This window comes from Misgurnus anguillicaudatus, chromosome 11 (assembly GCF_027580225.2).
Source record: "Misgurnus anguillicaudatus chromosome 11, ASM2758022v2, whole genome shotgun sequence".
Classification (NCBI taxonomy): Eukaryota; Metazoa; Chordata; class Actinopteri; order Cypriniformes; family Cobitidae; genus Misgurnus; species Misgurnus anguillicaudatus.
Genome location: NC_073347.2, coordinates 19,417,869 through 19,438,672, shown reverse-complemented (window position 1 = coordinate 19,438,672; position 20,804 = coordinate 19,417,869). Strand labels below are relative to the sequence as shown.

Below are 20,804 nucleotides of genomic sequence, written 5' to 3'. Positions count from 1 at the left end.
AACCAGACAAAGCAATGTTTTTTTTATCTATTTAGATATAATCTAAAATAGAAAATAGGGGTGCACGGATAAATGCCTATATACACTAATAATAGGTGGCCGATAACCAGGGCCGCCTTAACCTAATGTGAGGCCCCGGGGCTAAGATGTTTTGTAGGCCCCCCTTCCCCTCGATTTATAGTCTCTTTTTTTAAGTGTAATATCTAGGTAATCTACATCACAAAATGCATTAGTTTCTTTCGAGACATACAACAGTGAGTTTTCCCTCTTTGAGCCAGAAAACACCATAATATTGTTATTAACATATCACTGAGCCCACTTGAGTATAAACACAAGACACTTTATTTAACAACCACACACAGCAACTTGTGGTGATAATAAAACCAAAATGTGTGAAAGTTTATATGTTTATAAGCTTTATGTTTATATAGTTTTTGGAATATAATTTGCAGAAAATTGCCACTCACTAACTAAATGCTCACCACAGTTTTAAAAATATAATAAGTTAAAGTTAGTTTTAAAGTGAAAATGCATTAATGATAACAAAAGATAAGTCTTTATAGACAAAATCTTGTTAAATGCATTAATGATAACAAAAGATAAGTCTTTATAGACAGAATCTTGTTAAATGCATTAATGATAACAAAAGATAAGTCTTTATAGACAGAATCTTGTTAAATGCATTAATGATAACAAAAGATAAGTCTTTATAGACAGAATCTTGATTTTTAATCAGTTATTTATTTTGTAGGCTATTGAAGATATAGTGTGCATTGTATTTAGTATTTATGCATACATAAGCATGTAAAACGACCAAGTATGAATATGCACAAGACAGACAGGGAACATACCTGTATATAAGATCTTTAGATAATGAGATTAATGGTGCTATCAGGGGATGATCATTTGAGATGGTTTTGTCGCTCTTTACTGACTTGCACCTTTACCGTTGCGTCTCTTTCTCGTCTTTCTACCAACAGATGTGTGTACTGTGAGCTGACGTCGCGTCAAACTACATCGCTCCAGCTGCGCACGCGTCACTGATATAAACGCGAGTAAACTTAAACTTTATAACAACTAACAGCATTATGTGCGGGAACTCCATTCTTAATTTAGCGTCACAGTTTCTTTTGCACGGTGGGAGAGACTTCTGCATGCCAGAGACTCAGCTGAACGAGCACAGAGAGCGAACGAGCGAGCGCGCGCACGAAAGAGAGAGAGACCTGCATCACTAGTATTATGAAATTTCAGAAATTACTCTTTTTATTTGTTGGTGGATTATTTCCCGTTTCTCTGTCACACTCAGTCTAACGTGCAGGAATGTCAAGTTGACAACGCGCACTTAACATATATTACGCGGAATAAAAAAATGTACGTCTGACATTTTATTTCACGTTAAGTTACAGACCAATCAGCAGCCATGTAACGTGCAATTAGAGTGATTGACAGAAAACCCGACAAGTTACAAAACAATATGACATTTTCAGCTCGTCATGAACGCAAACTTGGGAGGCCCTTGAACTTGGGAGGCCCCTGGGCTTCAGCCCAGGTAAGCCCGTGCATTAAGGCGGCCTTGCCGATAACTATTCTGAATCACATAGCCGATATTATTCAGCTATTTCATGTAATACAGCTCAGTAAGTCCTTATCGATCTGAAATCACTGTTAGTTTGAGTCATTTATAAAATGCATTTGAAAAAGCAACGCTCGTAAAACATAATCATTATACATATTTTTTGTTATCATGAAAATACCTTAAAGGCCTGGAGCTGCGTGTGTATGGTTCTTCATCTGCAGCGCATATTGAGTTTCTGCACGAGAGCGCCCCCTGGCTTTTGGATGTAGCGGCATTTCACCGTAATTCATTGAGAAGCATGGCAAGCATCATCTGCCGATATATCGGTGCACCCCAACAAAGCTTTCTGTAGAAACCCAGCCGAAGTAATCTATTGTGATTTACAGTTTTTTTCTTCTTCCTAAGATCATCCTACATAATGTAAAGAACTTTTGGTGAATATATAACCTTAAAGCGATAGTTCACTTTAAAATGAAAATTCTGTCATCATTTACTTATCATGTTGTTCTAAACCTGTATGATTTTTTTTTCCTGATGAACACAAAAGAAGATATTTTGAGAAATGATGGTAAATCCACAGAAGATAGTAACCATTGACTTCCATAGTAGGAAAAAAATATTTTGGAAGTATTGTGATAAATGATGAAGAAAATATTTTGATAAATGATGGTAAGCACAAAGTTGACGGTACCCATTAAATTCCATCATATTTTTTTATACTTACTATGGAAGTCTATGGTCACATACTGCCCATCAGTTCTCAAAATATCTTCTTTTGTGTTCATCAGAAAAAATAAATTAATAAAGGTTTAAAACAACATGAGGATGAGTAAATGATGACAGAATTTTCATTAAAAAGTGAACTATCTCTTTAATATCTTTAATATTGATTAAGTCAAAGACTGAAATCAATGAGTGAAATCAAACTTGATGCTCCTAATCTCAAAATTTGATTATGAGACTGTAACCTGAAGTTCACATAAAAGGTCACATTATTCAGAGCTACCAGCCAAGAATTCATAACTATTTTACAAGGTGGCTAGTGCATATAAATTCGTAAAATGGGAAACATGAAATTATTAGAAAAAATAACGAATAATAAAGACCACCCCACAACTTTGGGGCAAAAGCAGATTTTTCTAAAGCGTATCCTTGGGATAGGATCATGCAAATTAGCCACCTTGTAAAAGAGTTACATATCAGTATAAGATTGTGTTGAAGCTACTTAATGACCGACTCAATATTTGTAGCATTGCATCATATCAGTATAACTCAAACCTAAACATTACGTATCACTTAAAGCACGTATCCCATAGAGAATGATTTATTTAAGAGCTGCATATATAAAAAAATTACAGAAACACACCTATACACAAAGCTTAAAGTAGTTTTACTGCATAAACAGTTTGCTTTTTTCAAACACAATGCCTTAATGTGCGTAGCATTTAGACAATTACATTAGACATTTACATTAGTACAAGAAATCTGCATCAGAGTACAAGCACAAAACATTTGTCACCACTGAAGCATGAAAATTATCCATTGTTGCAAAAGGCGGTTCTTAAGCCCACAGTAAATCAGAGAAAGTCATTTGATGAATAATAACCACTTCAAAGAAACACTGAATTGATTGACAGCCTAATTAAACTGCTATGCTGGCAAGCAAGGTGGAATCTAAATATATTTAGAAGGGAACACATCAAATGATGGAGATTAGGAATAAATGACACGTTAAATACATCATTTACATACATGAATTAAAAATGTATTTTTTTTCTTCTTGACTGGGTCATTTTGGCTCCCCACAAAGCTATTACTTATAAAACAATCATTCGTATAATACATGAATTGGCATTTACAAAAAGGAGCTAGTGTAAGCAACTATAAGAGAATGAATATATATTATACAGATGGTCAAGTGTATACCACTCACTGTGAACATTGCAGACAGTAAAGCGAGCTCTGCTTATTGCAGGGCCTATCATTTAGTGTTATATATATATATATATCTGAAGTCTAAGTCTGTAGTTTAGGGTTCTCTATCATTTATATTAATAACAGTCTCTCTCCCTACCAAAGCTCTTTGAGGGAGAGCTAGCAAGATGCTTAAAGCGGTTCAGGCAAACCAGCAGTGACTGGTATTTTAAGCAGCAGGTGTCAGACACCTGTGGTGACTTGTGTGACCTCCGAGCTCATGTCAACACTGGGCTGGCAGCGGGACTCCAGTGATGACATCTCCATGACTAGTCATACCTGCTGATTGGTCCTGTCTACCGTGTGGGCGCTGGACTGGCCCTCGCGCTGGGGGTTTCTGGTGCGTGTGGAATTTTGTAGGTCGAGCACGGAGGGACTGGGAACGCAGAACTCCCGGAAACAGCGCTTGAAATTCTCATCCAGAAAGGCGTAGAGGACTGGGTTGAGGCAGCTGTTGGTGTAGCCGAGGGCGATGCAGAAATGCCACGTGACGGTCTGCAGGAGCGAGTTGGGAATGGTCACCAGGGCCTTGATGATTACAAAGATGTGGATCGGGGTCCAGCAGACGATGAAAACCGCCACCACCACCAGAACCATTCGGGTGATGCGGCGTAGGTTGCGATCCTTCTCCTTAGAGCCAGACAGCATGCGGACGCTCTTGAGGCGTAGGATCATCAAGCCGTAACAGACGGTGATGATGAGCACGGGCATGATGAAGGCAAAGATGAAGACGCAGATCTTCAGGAGGTTCTCCCAGTACCAGGAAGGATGGGGAAAGATCAAAGTGCAGTCAACGACAGCAGGCGCTGTAAAACAAATAAACCACACACATGAAATTCAATTTACTCTGAAGTTTTAGCAAAGCATATTGCATGGTGTAACCGCAAGTAATTATCTCTTCAGGGCATTGGTTAGGTTGCCATAGTGACGCCGGCCTTTTCGCTACCTATTAGACATCTTTATGATTTTCTTCCCAAATGACTGAAAATGACATCAATCTACATTTGCTCAATAACAATTTTCTGGTCCTACGCTTCTGGAATTCGTGTCGACAATTTTTCTCACCACAGTAATGAATGGGGATGGAAATATAGCTTAAAATTGGGTGTGTTCTAGTACAAAGGTTCTCAACTGATTCTAGTTCTGACAAAACTATTCCACATCTTATATAATAAACTGCAACTAAAACATGTAATGAGTAGTTAGGATAGCAAATTTAAACATGAAGAGCTCACATGCAAAAGCCGTCAAAAAAAGTGGCGGCCAATGACTTCTCTTTTCGAGGGCGCACGACGTGAATGCATGTAGCACGTTATGTGTGTAGTTCGTAATTTCAAAATATGTGTTCGGTGCGTCACGTGTCTTGTCAAAACAAGCGCCCGCCGCAGACACGTCCAAAGGGTCCATGACAAAAGAGACGCTCGCGTTTGCCAGATACTCGCATAACGTAATCATGTGTAATCAGAGTTTACTGTTAAGGGAATGACTTGCGTGTATTTTGTGAACGTGAGCATCTCTTTTATCATAAACAGTTTTGACACTTGTGCAGCAGGCACCTATTTTGACAAAACACCTGATGCACATGGTTCACATGATGCAACAAACGTATATTTTGAAAACACGAGCAACACACATGACACTCCGAACACATATTTTGAATTTGCGCCTCTCGGAAGAGCAGTCACGAGCAGCCACTGGTCAAAAATGCGATAATGGTATTGACTGAATGCTCTCGGCACATATTATACGTTCATCAAATACTTTCACTTTAATCCGCTTTGTCCCAAGCCATTCAAAAATACTGCTTTGTTGGCAGTATCCGTTAAATGGCACGATGATTTTTCAGCCTTGAAGTGCACAAAAAAACCTAAGTGAACTACAGACAATTTTTTTGAGCCTTTAACCTTCATTCAGAAAGGACAGTGAAGAGTGACTAGAATTTTTTTTTAAGTGGAGATTTTTTTACGTACCAGCGAAAGACCAATGAAATGACTAAAGTGACATTTGTGTAAATAGGACATTTCAATTACTGACTAATAACCTTTTCATTGGCATTAAAGTGAAATTACTATACCTAAACATAAGAGCCTGATAAAAAATGGTCATTTACAAGAAAACATGCTGGACGCACTTAAGCCGAAAGTATACTAGGGACGTCCGCGTATGCGTGCCGTCCGCATGACGTCATTTTCGTCATCAAGAGGGTCCGCGGCCGGCCGCGCGGACCGTCCGCATGCAGCCCAAAATTTGAGACCGCGCGGACAGTGCGCGTACGACAGCGCATGCGCGTGAACATATTTAGATAGGACATTCCACTATAAACAATTATACAAAGGAAATAGACAGCATTTGCACACACACTATCGTTTTTCTTCTTTAACTTTTACTTCTTCCAAGAACAGAAAGCTGTGGAGCATGTTTGTTTGATTCCTGACTTTGTTGTCTTGTTGTTTGTTCTAAACTGTGTTTGCAATGGTGGATCAGTTACTTTTCTTCACCTATCCTAATGTTTTAATGTACTGTAAATGTCTCCAAATCAGTGCTGCCCTGGCAGCCTGTTAGACTAATAATTTGAATAAGAAATCATTTGTATTGCGTATAGTGTCGAACGCGGCCATCCGCGTGTAGCCGCGGGCACTATACTCGGAAAGCTGCGCGGACGCGTGCGCGCGCGAGCCGGACGCGGAAAAAAAGTATACCCGGGCCTTTAGAGGTTTTTGCATCTGAACTCTTCATATGCTTAGCAACCTTTAAAGTCAGTACTATCTGAATTTAAGCGGAGGGTGTTATGATAAACATACAACTGCTGTGGTACTCAAATGTGGTGGAGGCCATGACCATGACAGGAAGCCCGATAGCAGATGAAAGGATCCAGTTACACACGTTGACAATCTTGGCATTTCGAGGGGTTCTGAAGTCCAAGGCTTTAACTGGATGGCAAACGGCTATGTAACGGTCGACGCTCATAGTGGTGAGGGTGAAGATGCTGGTAAACATGTTGTAGTAATCGATGGACAGCACAATCTTGCACAGCACGTCTCCGAAAGGCCATGTACCCATCAGGTAGTTTACACTCTGGAATGGGAGAGTACTCGTTGCCAAGGCATCTGCTAAAGCGAGGTTGAAGATGTAGATGTTGGTCGCAGTTTTCATTTTGGTGTATCTGCAATGGTGGAAAACAGATTGAAATCCATCCATTATTTGAGATACTGTGTGTACCGCACCTGGGAAAAATCAGTGGGGTCAAAGTGAATCAGAGAAAAATAAAGAAATGTTTCTTAGAAATCTAGTGAAACAAACAAGATGACTCGTTTTCAAAGAATAGTGCACAAAAGGGCACCGTATACACAAGAGGCATAATGCTCTTATCTTTGATTGTTCGTATTGTTCTACATCATTATAAATATTGAACAAGTTACAATACAAGATCTTTCTTTTTTTATGTTTACAACATGCATTTACTGTAGATGGATGCTCCCTTTCACTCCATAATATCACTGGCTGGTTTGCAACTCATCAAGTTACTTTACATGAGATACTGTCAGATAGTTCAGATTGAAAAATGGAGCATGCTGTAAGGTAAAGATCACTTGCTATGGTATTTTAAGCTATATCCTTTAAGTCTATGAATTGAATGACAGGAGTAATTAATGTCAATCATAATAGAATGAGAAATAAATTTGAATCATTTAGTGCAAAGTGGTTTCCTGCACCTTTCTGAATAAACTTTTCATTTGAATAATACATTATTCATAAAGCAATGCTTCATTTCCATGTAAAACTGACACTAGCGTTTTAGCCGCTTTCACTTCTTAATAGAGTTTTACAAAATATTACAGACTGTATATCAATTCTCTTTTGTCATTTTCATGCACTGCTTAACTTCTCCATTTGGCTTAAACTCTTTATCATTTTTTAAGAATACTAAATACTCTTCTATAACTAAATGCTCTTGAAAAAAAAATGGTTGTAAAACTTGTTGTTAACATTATATCCCGATTAAAGAAGTCTATGTTTCTATGATTTCTGGCAGAATACTAAACAAAGCCATGAGCCGATCTGGATTATGATGAAAGACCATTGTTGAATGTTGATGTATAATAACAACAGTGGGAGCATTTGCACTATGTAAACTACCTGGCCGTTGAAAAGACTACAGTTTGTCAAAGGTTCACTGTTTGACTTTCACAGAAACACACATGAATCAAAACATCGAAGTCGAGTCCAAACAAACATACACAAGACAGACACAGAAATGTGGTTTGCGTGTGCTTTTTCGTAGAAAACATCTGTAAGAATATGGTGTAGGTTTAATAAATGTGTACAGGAGAATTTAGCTGGCTGTCTCTGTTAAATGCAAGAAAGACTTAATAAGGGTCAACTGGCTAAGGCTTTTATTCTATTTATGTGGCTGAGAATGCAAGGCAATAACTCACGTGGGAAAAACAACATATATTTTCAAGGATAAAGAGTAATAACCTTATTTAAAAAACAAAGCAAAACAGATTGGCCCTTTAAAATCATATGAAATCCAAACATTATTTCAAAGTCTGTAATGTATATTGATCTATTTTTATTTATGTATTTTCGCAGTTTTTTCCCACTTTAAATGTAATACACTTAAAGGCGGAGTCCACGATAATTGAAAGCCAATGTTGATATTTGAAATCACCTAAACAAACACACCCCTACCCCAATAAAATCTGGACCTTCTGTTTATAGACCCGCACCACACATACGCAACCCGGCAAGGATGTCGGTTAGTAGGCACGCTCCTTACTGCTTATTGGCTATAAGTGTGTTTTGATAGTCGGCCCGTCTCCTTTTCCAAAGCGTTTTTCAAACATTGTGGACTCCGCCTTTAAAGGTGCATTGTGTAACTTTTAGAAGGATCTCTTGACAGAAATGCAATATAATATACATAACTATATTAACAGTGGTGTATTAATGAACCTTATTGTTTTAATTACCTTAGAATGAGCCGTTTTTATCTACATAGACTACATCATGGTTGTCGCAGTCATGTTTCTATAGTAGCCCTGAACGGACAAACTGCTCTACAGAGCGCGTTTCGTCCCTACGTTGTCTCAGGCGACCACATGCAACCGCTAAGACCAAACAGTCCGTGTATGTTTTAAGGATCGCTCTGAATCTGATCTCTATCAAAAGTTTTTCACAAAAATGTAATTATCTCAGCTTTTTGCTAAAAATTTTGAATTTTTTAAAAAGCCTACGCATATGTGAGAGATGACAAAAAGAGAACACATGAAGGAGGATGAAAATTTTTTTTTGTTTGTTTAAAAGCAAAGGGTCTGTTGTTTCATTTGATGTATTGTATATTTATATATTTAAAGAAAAAGATTTTCTGGAAGGCATTAAACTTTTGTGAAAAGCATAAAAAATGCTGGGCTGACTGGCAACTTTTTTAAAAACGCTGGCGGGAAAAGAGTTAAAGGTCCCGTTCTTTCTGTGTTTTTGAAGCTTTGATTGTGTTTACGGTGCGCAATATATCATGTGTTCATGTTTCACATGTAAAAAAACGCTGTGTTTTTCACACAATTTTATTATCTGTATAGTGCTGTTTTCACTGTCCTCAAAACGGGCTGATGTCTTCCTTGTTCTATGAAGTCCCTCCTACAGAAATACGTATCGAGTTCTGATAGCTTGTTTAGTGTGTTGTGATTCGATAGCAGCTTAGCTTGCCATTAGCTTAGCTGGTGACTGACGTATTCCTGTGGGCGGAGTTTAGTCAAAAAACTTCTACTGATGTCATTAAAGGTGGAGTCCACGATGTTTGAAAAACGCTTTGGAAAAGGAGACGGGCCGACTACCAAAACACACTTATAGCCAATCAGCAGTAAGGAGCGTGTCTACTAACCGACAGCCTTGCCGGGTTGCGTATGTGTGGGGCGGGTCTATCAACATAAGGTCCAGATTCTATTGGGGTAGGGGCATGTTTGTTTAGGTGATTTCAAATTTCATCATTGGCTTTCAAACATCGTGGCCTCCGCCTTTAAAGCAGGAAGTAGAGGGCTGTAGTCCAAACCGGCCATTCACTGTAGGCTTTGAAAGAGGAATTCTGTTAAAGAAAATATATCGCCTGGCACTGAACTTTGAGCTTTATCATTTTACAGGTATTATTTATGCTATTATAGCAACATTACACACTAACTAAAGTTTAAAAAATGTGAGCAGAAAGAACGTGACCTTTAAACGCGGCTGAAAACGCCAGGAGGGTGCCACTGTGATTGGACGGCTGAGTGAAAAGTGACATTGACCAGCTGAGCAATTCAGACAAAGTTGAAAACTCTGGGCGCTCAGCGCTGGACGTGGAAAAAACACAGTGCACGGACAAAACCCGCCAGCTGCTGCCATTGTTTAAAGGAACAGTATGTAAAAAATGTATATTAATTAATCATAAAACGGCCCTGATATGTCACTAGACATTAAGAAATCATTTTCATTTCAAATACTTATATCACTCACAACAGTGGTCCGGTCAGGATATTGTCATTTAAAAAGTGGAGTTGCAGCCCTCAACTGATGTTTATTTTGTCATGTTGTGTATTGGCCACCAGTTGTGTGATTCCAGTACCAGTTTTGGCCACAATCCTACATACTGTTCCTTTAAAAGCATGGTGCTTCTATTGGAACCAATTGAAAACATTCGCTGGCTACAAGCGTTAATGCCTTGGTGTACACGCCCCCCAAACTAATTATCATACATTTCGCATTTTTTAAAACAAAATAAACATTCCATTTAAAATTAAATGAATCCTTTATAGTGTACAGTCATGGAAATAAATATTACAATGGACTTCTGACTGGAAGCCATTCCTAGTGATGTCTTAGTCACCCACAGTCTCTTATCACACCACACATTTTCCCACAGGGTGCTGTCTAATTATGAGAGCTCTGCATTTCTGTATAACACATTAAAGTGATTTTATGGTGAAAAGGTGGAACTTGCAGTCTGGTCAAGAGAGTAAAGGAGCTGTTCATTTATGTTGAACAAAACTTACAGGAAGCAGATTAAAAATGTATTTCTCACACGCAAAAATGAAAGTCGCTTTTGTTTTAGTAATGCCAGCCTAAAGATCAATCCAAACATTGTGGGTTTGCGCTAGAAGTCAGGACCAAAAAACGTTGTGCTCTGTACATTATTAGGTCAGTAAGTGGAGAGTAGGCGGTCTTTTGTGGCTGTTCGAACACATTCAACCACTTCAGCGTCTACGCCACTCGAATGTGGACGAAAGTGGATAAGCGCAACCTGTTTACAACCCCGTTTACACCTGTCTCATCCACTTGTGATGCGACAGACCAAAACGCATCTTAATACCAAGTGTAAACAGGGCCAAAAAGGTTCTGTGGATGTTAAATGTTCTTTATGGAACCATACAGCTTTGCAAAGCCCCTTAATTTGTGTAGCTTGAGTGCATGTGGACTTCTTTGGAGTTTCACCAAATGGTTAACCAGAGCACGGTTTATTCACAGATTGTCCCCTGAAATTACACATCTATGTACACCTCTGAAATTTTGTAAACCAAGCACCCCCAGCAAGAACTTTCTAGACAACATGCCGGCCAACCAAGACCTCTCATTAACCCAGAGGAAGGTGTGCAGTTTTTCTTATGGACAGAATTAGTTGTGACATCAGACAGCAGAATAAATAAAAAACAAGATTAGGATGGACATCCACACCAGAAACTTTAAAATGAAGACTGACATACTTCTAACTAACTCTATTCTTTTTTAAAAGCAACAAATGAAGTAAACATACAGTTTAACAATGTAACAGTTGGTGTTTATCCACATCAATTTGCTTCAGATGTGAAGCACAACTGATTTTAAAAGGTCCGAGTATTATTATTAATATCTCTCTGCCTCTGGTAAAGCAAGAGCTAATGCTTATAAAACGTGACAGGTAACAAAAACTGACAAAGGAGGTTTTTTTTAAAACATTCTGCTCCTGCAGGCATAAAGGTGAAAATATTTGTAGAGTGACGAATAATTTAATTTGTATATGCTGTTTTCTCATTATGATTTTCATAAAAACTGAATACTAAACTGGGAAAGTATCAAACCCTGAGAGAGCTGTTATGTTTATTTTTACACTGAAACTGTGTAAAGAAAAGGTCATTCGAATTAAATGCACAATTATTGCTTTCAACAATTCATAATGGAATTAAAGACACATTTAGAAATGACTTTTGTTGGAGATAAAGGAAATGCAGCCAAATCAGATTTTTTTGCTCTGATTTGATCATAAACCAAGGACTTGCTTGTTGCTAGGGAACACCAGAACATGTGCAGATTTTGTGTACCATTGACTTAAATGGCATCTGTTTATGCATGTAGACATATTGCTATGTTATTTGAGTTCTTTAAAACTTCACCATATTGGTGAAAAACCAAAAAAATACACTTTGTGATGTTTGTGATTTAGATTTTTAATAAAATATTTTTAAATAACAGATTAACTCGGAGACGTGCATCACAAAAATATACTGTATGTCTGATGACTCAAAAATTCAAAGCTTGAAAATTACATGTTAGTCATAATGTAAGGGCTGCTTAGTTTGATAGTATGTATAAGAACAAAAAACCCTTAATGATCAGCTTTTGAAAGAAAACTGTCAATCTCAATGACAAGCTTCTAAAAATCGTTTTCATCTTAAAAACAAAACAAGAAAAGGCGAAACTAAAATAGAAACAGATGAATAAATCAAAAGACGCTTTTCTTTTTGTCACTGTACGCTGCTCAGATTTGAAATCCATAATGGCAGGGAAAATAAATGCTTATAGCACCACAGTGGATCAAAACAAGCTAATCTAGGTGAGTTATGCATGACTTTCTTGCTGATTTAAAGCTAATAAAAGATGACGTTTTTATTTAAATTGTCACAGACAGAAGACACAGATGCTAAAGAGAGCCCAGTCCCAGCACCTGGAGTCTCATCACCAACTAGCCAGCTTTTAGGCAAATTCCAATCAGAAGTGATCATGTGTCACCTTTAGAAGGAGTTGGCCAATTGAGGGCAAATAAAGCAATGAAAAGTGTCATTTTCTTTTTGTAGCGATTGTTTATGCAACGTTCCCTTCCCGAAGTGCCCTTTAAGGGTGCAAAAATGCCATTTGGATTCGCCCCTTTGTTTACATGTCAATCAGGTGTCTGTCAGTTCTCTCAGGCCCAGAAAGGGTGATTATTTTTTGAGAAAAACATTGCAGGATTTTTCTCATTTTAATGGACTTTAATGGACACCAACACTTAACACTTAACTCAACACCTAACAGTTTTTTTTCAACAGAGTTTCAAAGTACAACAAACGATCACAAACGAGGCACAAGGGTCCCATCCAGCGAAACGACCGTCACTTTTGACAATAAAAATAACAAATAAACACCTCCAAACCACAATTTCTCGTCAAGTGCATTAAGAACATTTTCATCTGGAAAGTAGGCCTACATAAGAGTTTATTTTACAGCCCTTTGTTTTGATCCTGCAGTTTTAAACTGTGATTGTCAAAGTATTTCAGTGTCAGGCTGGTTTCCATTACAGATTTGCAAAATATTTGTCTTCAAAAATGTCGTAATGTCATCAGAAATGACAAAGAATTAGCTACAGTAGCTACTACTTGCACTTCGGACTTGCACTTCAGACTTGCACGCTCACACAAATGCGCTCCAGTGACTTCACTTGCAGTCACGACCTCCATTCTCTGTACTTGTCGACATCGCAACATCAATGTATTGTTGTCAATATTTCCGCTAGTGATGGGAGTAAAGTAGTCAGACAAATGTAAAAATTGGGCTAGTTTTCATTCCTTTTGGGCGGGTTTCAAGTTGTCATTGGGCTGGAAATTTTTCTTGGACCTGGCAACCCTGGTTACATGGATCCATAAATCTGTTTAGGCTTTTAACAGTTTAGACCAGCAACAGAGAACTATTACAACTATTCACAAAAGGTGCTTTCAGCAATCAATATTTATTCTATTCTGTAGAGGTGGGCTCTGCACTTACTTTGTTAAATAGCTGGCAGACACAAGTGAGAGATCCCAGCAAGCAATTGTCGTAATTTCACAGTGTATAGACAGTTTTAGCAGCAACAACATAAACAAACGGCTTTTGTGAACTAAACACAACTTCCGGCAGACTTCCACATAAAATCAATAAAACAGAATCTTTTTACAGTTTATCATTTATTTTTGATAAAAAAGGACATAAATTACAAGTAAATTACCTTCTTTCATATATCACATCTAACGCGTATCAAATATTACACTGAGCTAACAGTTCTGAAGGCGAAAGGGGGTCAAACAGTATTAGTGTGGTGTCCCTTATAATCCTTCAGGTGAGTGTATAACACTGAGCTAACGTTACTGTGTAAAATTTATGTATACAGTGTTAGCTACAGGTCCTTGAATTCTTGCCTGGCTGCCAAACCTCTTCACACATTTGTGATGCATGCTAGTCGTCTACCCTTATCTTTAGCTTACCAAAACAAAATATTTGTTTCAGAGATCAGTTTAGCCACTAGCCAGACAAATGAATAAATACAGACCGGATGTAAACTTCGTTTCAGACGCGTAACCGCGACAACGCACGTGCATCCGATGAAACCGTCTATGCAATAGACCTTTTGCGTGTTTGCAAACAGAGATTATTTTTTTTTGGTGAGGGTGTGAAGTGTTTCAGTGTTAAACTGTGATTTTTATGGATCCGGTATTCTGTCGAAGTCTGTTTCCCCTATATTTCTCTTAAGTGTAATGTTTCTTGGCGTTTTCACCAGGTTACGTTTATTTTTTAGATAAATTACAAGTTTAAAAGGCTTGGCTACTGATATGTGTGCATGTATGTAATGTATATGTATTGTTCTTTATTGGTAAATTCATTATTTTTACAGTATGAATCGCTAAAGTACAAATAAGAGCAATACTATCATGTATTCTGTATAATATCATTTATTAAATATTTCATTATTTTCCTGTTTTCTATTATTTCTTCCTTATATTTATAGCCTACGTATTTGCTCTAAAACTATTATGTTTACATACTAATTATTTGTATAGGGCTGTTTATATATTAATAATACTTTACATCGTGTGTGTGTGTGTGTGTGCTATATTTATATTTATTAAGTATGTAAACATCATAATTTTAGCACAACCATGAAGAAAACATAGGCTAAGATAGAAGGTAAAAATGAGTAATAGAAAACAAAAAAATATGAAATATTTAATAAATGATGATATTATTGATATGCACTCATTTAAATATTTAATCTTTCTAAATAAATTATAAACGTAACGTGATGAAAACGCTATTAGAGACACATAGAGGGAACAGACTTCGACAGAACACAGGACATCTTCTTTAATTATTTTCTATTCTAATTATTAAAAGATTTCCAAATGATTTCATCACTCCAGTCTGTCCGGTTGAGGGCTTATTGCAACCATAAACACCTACGTTTATCTTCAAATGGTGTCTTTGACGACAATATACTATAAAAATGAAGGTCATCTTTTTTTTGGCATTCCTATTTTGACACTCAACAGCACAAGAAGACATTTTCTAGTAAGTTATCTTGCTCGTTTCACTCGTGTCTAATGCATTTTCACTGTTTTTCTGCCACCACATTGCGCGCACAGCTTGCAGTGACGTTACTGTGACGTCTACTCGCAAAAGGTCTATATAGTCTTTGAGTAACCCACTTCTAGCCAAAATAAAATTGAATATGATTACATGTCGTTTTCGCCAAAATAACTTGTGAGATGTATGATATTCCATCAGCAAAGTCAACAGTGATTACAAAGTGTTTGGTTATTTAGTTATTTTTGGGCTACACTCTTAAAAATAAAGGTGCTTAAAAGGTTCTTTACAGAGATGCCTTAGAAGATTTAATCAAGGGTTCTCCAAAGAACCATTTCTTTATACATTTTTATAATCTGAAAAAAACAGATAAGATTTTATGAAACAGAAAGGTTCTTCAGATGTTAAAGGTGCTTTAAAGAACCATTCAGACAGAAAAAGTTATTCTATGGCATCATGAAGCACCTTTATCTTCAGACACTGCATTGTCACGTTTATGCGCCTGACCCAAAGTAACTGGTTTGTGTTTTTTTTATTGGTCTGGCTTGTGGGTAAACTGACCTCTGGAACAAATACCTTGTGGAAAATAAAAATGTTTCAGTTTCCGAAAGACGAGGGAATGCGATAAGCATGGACCCCGCTGAGAGGTTTGGTAAAATTCAAGGATTTGTTGCTAACATTGTATACATTAATTTTACACAGTAACTTTAGCTCAGTGTAGCTAGTTGATACGCTTTAGCTATGATTTGAAGTAAGGAATTGACTGAATATATCAACCAGGCCAGTGACTTTTATCTAACACAGATGATTTTTAAATGATTCTGGAGAGCAAGAATCACTTGCCTTTGTATCGATGTTCTTAAGTCTCAAAACACAGAGCTCTAGCAGGTTTGTTGCAGCGGAGCTCTATATCCTCCCCTAAATAAATATCTGTTTCACATCATTACGTTACTTGTCTGTCTTAGAAAAACTTTTTATTTGCACACTGTCAAAGTTATAGTTGCATATTTATCTAGATAAAAACCAGGCCCAACCATTTTCAGCAATATTTATGCATGTCAGATATTGCACTGCTTTTGGATATTGCACTGCTTTTTACAATTTTCACATTATAGATGAAAACATCACTTGGTGGCATAAAACCTCTTGATATAAGTTCCTTCCTGTAGAGATCATATTTACAAATATTGTATAATGATCATAAGAACCATTATGCTTGCACAAGAATCAATAAACATTTGTGGGCACAGTGCCTTTTGTTAGCTCAGTATACAACATCGGTACATTTACATTCGGAAAATGAGTTCAAAATGCTGTCGAGTGAAAAGGTTGTAAAGAGTCAAACCGAGTGTCCCTGGGGACATTTATCAGGTTATAGCACAATATGAACTGAATAACCCTTATAGTTGTTTCTGTAGTGCCGAATATGATAATCATGATTTTTACAGGTATCTATGTAATAATTAAATGTTGGGCTTCAGTTGGCACAAATCGAGGAGAAAATACACAGAGATAAAGTAGGAACATCGGCAGACTTTTGATTAATAAAGCAATTACAGATATTGTGTACATTATTGATTTTTTTACGCTCTTGTGGTGTGTACTTTTCTATGGAACAGTGGTTAAAGCATGAACAGTACTTAACCTTTTATCATTGTGTTTTTAGAGCCCGTAATCTCAAATTCATTGATATGAACTGTACACAGCTCTAATAAACCTTCAATTCAAGCACTGTTGTGCCTCTTAAAAAATTCTATTGATGAATCTTTTCCATTTGTTTCTGGATTTACGAAAGGACACATGTGATGGGGCAGTTATATGACATGAGGTGAATGTCGGAAACAACTCTACGATCTTCTCCATGACAACAGGAAGTCTAGGCAATTTGAATTCAAAGCATTTACCTTCTCTCAGAACTCATTTTCCATGCAACTGAGTTTCTATTTCTCACATGCATGAACACTGGACGCTCCACGGGTTAACAACAAATGCTGTGATATAGTCAGCAGCTAAAGGCTCTAGAAGCGGAAAAATTATTCTGACCATGTATTCTTGAAGTGCAATTAACACTGTCAGACTGTAAAGTTATAGGTAAAAAAATAACAACAGATTCAGTGACGGATTTAGTTTTAATGTTACATTTAGATTGTGTGGCAGGTGGTTCATAAGTGCATTTACATATTACATTTCTATATTTTCATTATAATGATCATTTTTAATGACAAAACTAAATCAAATACAAACTTAAAGTTTGAAACAATAAGTTATCTTCGTTTAGCATCAAGGGAATTTCTATGTAAAGCTCTATACATTTTTCATAGGGTTTAAAAAAAACTTTGTAGTGCAAGGGGGCGTTTTTGGTGAAAGTGTGACATTTATGCTGGGAATCAGAGTTTCAAGTGCCTTTAATCTTGGCTTTGAAGAAATACTCATGTGTATTCAATATAGGATGATAAACTCTTTGAAGGTCACAGCCTCTGAAGTCAACGAAGAGAACTGAAATGAGAAGGCCTACGGAGGATACAAGGTTGCGTCACCTGCTGTACCCTTCCACCACGCCTGTCTGCGGGACTTAAGCCTGATTTATAGTCGTGCGTAAGGCTATCCGTAGCCTATGCGTAGCCTGATGTGCACCTCACAAAATTTTTAGCAGTGCGTCAGTTCTTCGCGGACGCAAGTGCTGTGATTGGTCCACCAGAACCCCTCCCGTCAGGTAAAAAAACTGCGTCATAGGTATTTCCGTTTGCGACGGTGAAAACAAAGATGAGCCAAGTTGAGGAGTGATTTAACTCAAACTGCAACAAAAGTCGCTGTTTATTTACTTCTATCACTGCTGGTCTTCTCAAATCATACACAACAAGTTGCTGTTTCTTCTTTGTTTGTGGGTAAACTTGCCATGCTTCTTCTTCTCTGACGGTTGCGCTGCTACTGTGGTTACATGCGTGGATACTGCCTACAAGCGGTTTGCGCGTGTGTTTGCACGTCGACGCGGACGATGACGCAAAAGTATAAATGAAAACCGACGCGGAACATACGCAGTCGTGGCTACGCCGTAGGACCTATGCATAACTAAAACGAGCCCTTTAGAGACGTTTCTGACTAAATATGGAACCAGAAAAAAATTATTTTAATTTTGAAAATGTGACACATTGATGGAGACTGAACTAACCAACAATATATCAAATTAGCCAACCTTAAAGAATTATACAAAAGTAAAACGCAACTGGATAGTGGGCTAACTGGAGCACACTACGATTTTCAGAACAATGAGCTTTGTAAAAAATTGATGCGTTTTAGAGAGACGGGGCATAGAGGAGCAACAATAATGTACGGTATGTGGAAAATAATGTGTTTTTTGAATCATAAACCACGTAAACACATTGCATTACACCAAATACATGAAATAACTTTCTTTTTGGCAAAGTAATAGGGGTTCTTTAATAAAAGTTTAAATGTTTTTTTTTATATCTAGACGTTATATCCAACAATTACAGGCACGCAATGAATCTCGGATTAGCCGAGGCTGTGAAGCACCCATCCGTTCTATCCTTCGCAGTTTGAGAAAAGGACACATTTTTTTAACCAGCCTTCGAATTGGGACATTTACCGTAGCCTTCAGTTGAGCTGGTATGACACAATCATTCTTGGAATGAAGCCATCAGAGGTCTGAGTCTTCGAATTGGGACACAACTATGGTAATATTGCAAAAGTCACGTTTTTGTTATTTCTCCTGTGGCTGATGTTATAACCATGATGGGGGTCAATAAATACATTTTTAAACTGCAGTCCCCTAATTAATAAGTAAACTGCATCTTCCCTGTAAGTTCCCTCTTGTTGCCACTGCAGGGAGCATCTTCTAAAACTCTGACTGTTGATTATAAATTCAAAGAAAATTGGGTGACCTTAAAATGGGCCACACAGTAAGAAATGGCCTGCTTAAGGAATTAAAATGAATTAAGATTTCTTCTATTTCATACCTTGAAATGAAAATATTTATTAAGCATTAAGCAATGAATAGATGAGGTGAATATAAAAGTTCTACTCAATCTGTGTGCATGATCAAAATTCTGTGTGACTAATCACAATTCACTTGAATAACCTTGAAGCAAATAAGCTCCCACCCCTATTTACTCATTGATATTCATTAATTTCCGTTTGAGGAGAAATTGCTGTATTGATTGCATCCTTCCCTTGAGCCTATTACTAAGTAATATCAGGTTCAGCTCAGGTGTGTAAGTATGCGTATGGGGGGTAGATAAGGGAGTCACGAAAACCACCTCTTTGAATTTAGTTAACAGTTGACAGCTAAATTGTAGGCGTAAACAAGGGCAATAACATACACGTGCACAATCACTATATTGGTAAGGTTAAGAAGTCTATCTATCTATCTATCTATCTATCTATCTATCTATCTATCTATCTATCTATCTATCTATCTATCTATCTATCTATCTATATGGTATTTATTTTTCATAGAGAAATCAATGTGGATAAAATATTCAATGTTTTTGTATGTAAAGGCCATAACCACATCTTAAACATTGAGGCACCAAAAGATTTAAGGATTTATTGTCTTAAAAAGTAACTGTTTCTGATTTGGTGGGGGGGATGTCCTTCTCAATATATTGTGGTTACTGTCCTGGTGTATGTTGAGCTCTGCTGTGGTGTTTTACTGTATACACAAATAAGGAAAAAACATAACTTTTAAGATTATTTGTATGTCGTTTTACCCGATGATAAGACACAATCATTGAGGTACGCAATAGCATAACGGCGCTGAGCCGCATTCACGCGCCCATTTATTAAAAAATATGGCATACATATACATTTTTCTATTCCAGTATTAAAAGAAACTGATGCACTATTAAATGTCTTAAAAGAACACTGACTATTCAGTCAATAAGCTAAAATAAACACTGAGTGTACGGTTTGTGTTTAGTGTAGTAGTACAAAACGTGGTGACGATTACGGTTAATGGCAAAAACAGCTTTATTTCTCTCCATCTTTCAACAAGTCGTTCTCCTGGCAAAAACACGTACCGTAAAACAACACAAAGGCTATTTTATGCATAAAAGGGGCTAGGGCACAAACCATTTAAAGTGTGTTTATGCATGTTTTTGTTAGACAGGTGCAATTGACCTCGTGTGATTTCTTACCTGATAATCACATACATGACCAGCACGTTGCCCAACAGTCCCAGCACACACACAATCGAGTATAAAGCGGTGATGATGATAGCCACTATAATCGGAGTTGAGCTCTTGTCCAGCTCGGCTCGGTCACATCTGGAGCTGTTCAGGTTCGTTAGACTCGAGCTGTCGCTGAAGTTTCGGCAGAACGCGGTGCTGTTAGTCGTAACCGGATTGGAAAGCGAATAGAGAAAGTCCGAAATGTTGCCACTGGTTTCCATGGCAAATGCTAGTTCTTGACGCGCGTGCCGTTTATCAATCGCTTTTTCGCTGTCGATACCTGTCCGACTTCAAAGCGTGTCCAAACCCTCGTAACGAGATGATCAGCTGCCTCGAGACTCGACAGTAAGCGATAAATCTGCACGTCTGTCGCTATGTGGTAAATCTGTCATGGGGTTCTTACATTACCCTCGCGAAACGGGATCGAGCGTCGCTCAGAGCGCGTATTCGCATTTTATTCGACAAACTGACGT

At 37.6% G+C, this 20,804-nt stretch overlaps 1 protein-coding gene across 1 annotated transcript; it reads right to left on the bottom strand.

Moving 5' to 3' along the window:
- Window positions 1-2,884: 2,884 nt before the first annotated feature.
- oprm1 (opioid receptor, mu 1) lies at window positions 2,885-20,804 on the bottom strand. The gene is made up of 3 exons (XM_055170634.2): window positions 20,299-20,804; window positions 6,352-6,713; window positions 2,885-4,356 (listed from the first exon to the last, which is right to left on the bottom strand). Exons 1-3 carry the CDS (start codon window positions 20,550-20,552, stop codon window positions 3,824-3,826), a joined length of 1,149 nt encoding a protein of 382 aa, XP_055026609.1. The 5' UTR covers window positions 20,553-20,804; the 3' UTR covers window positions 2,885-3,823.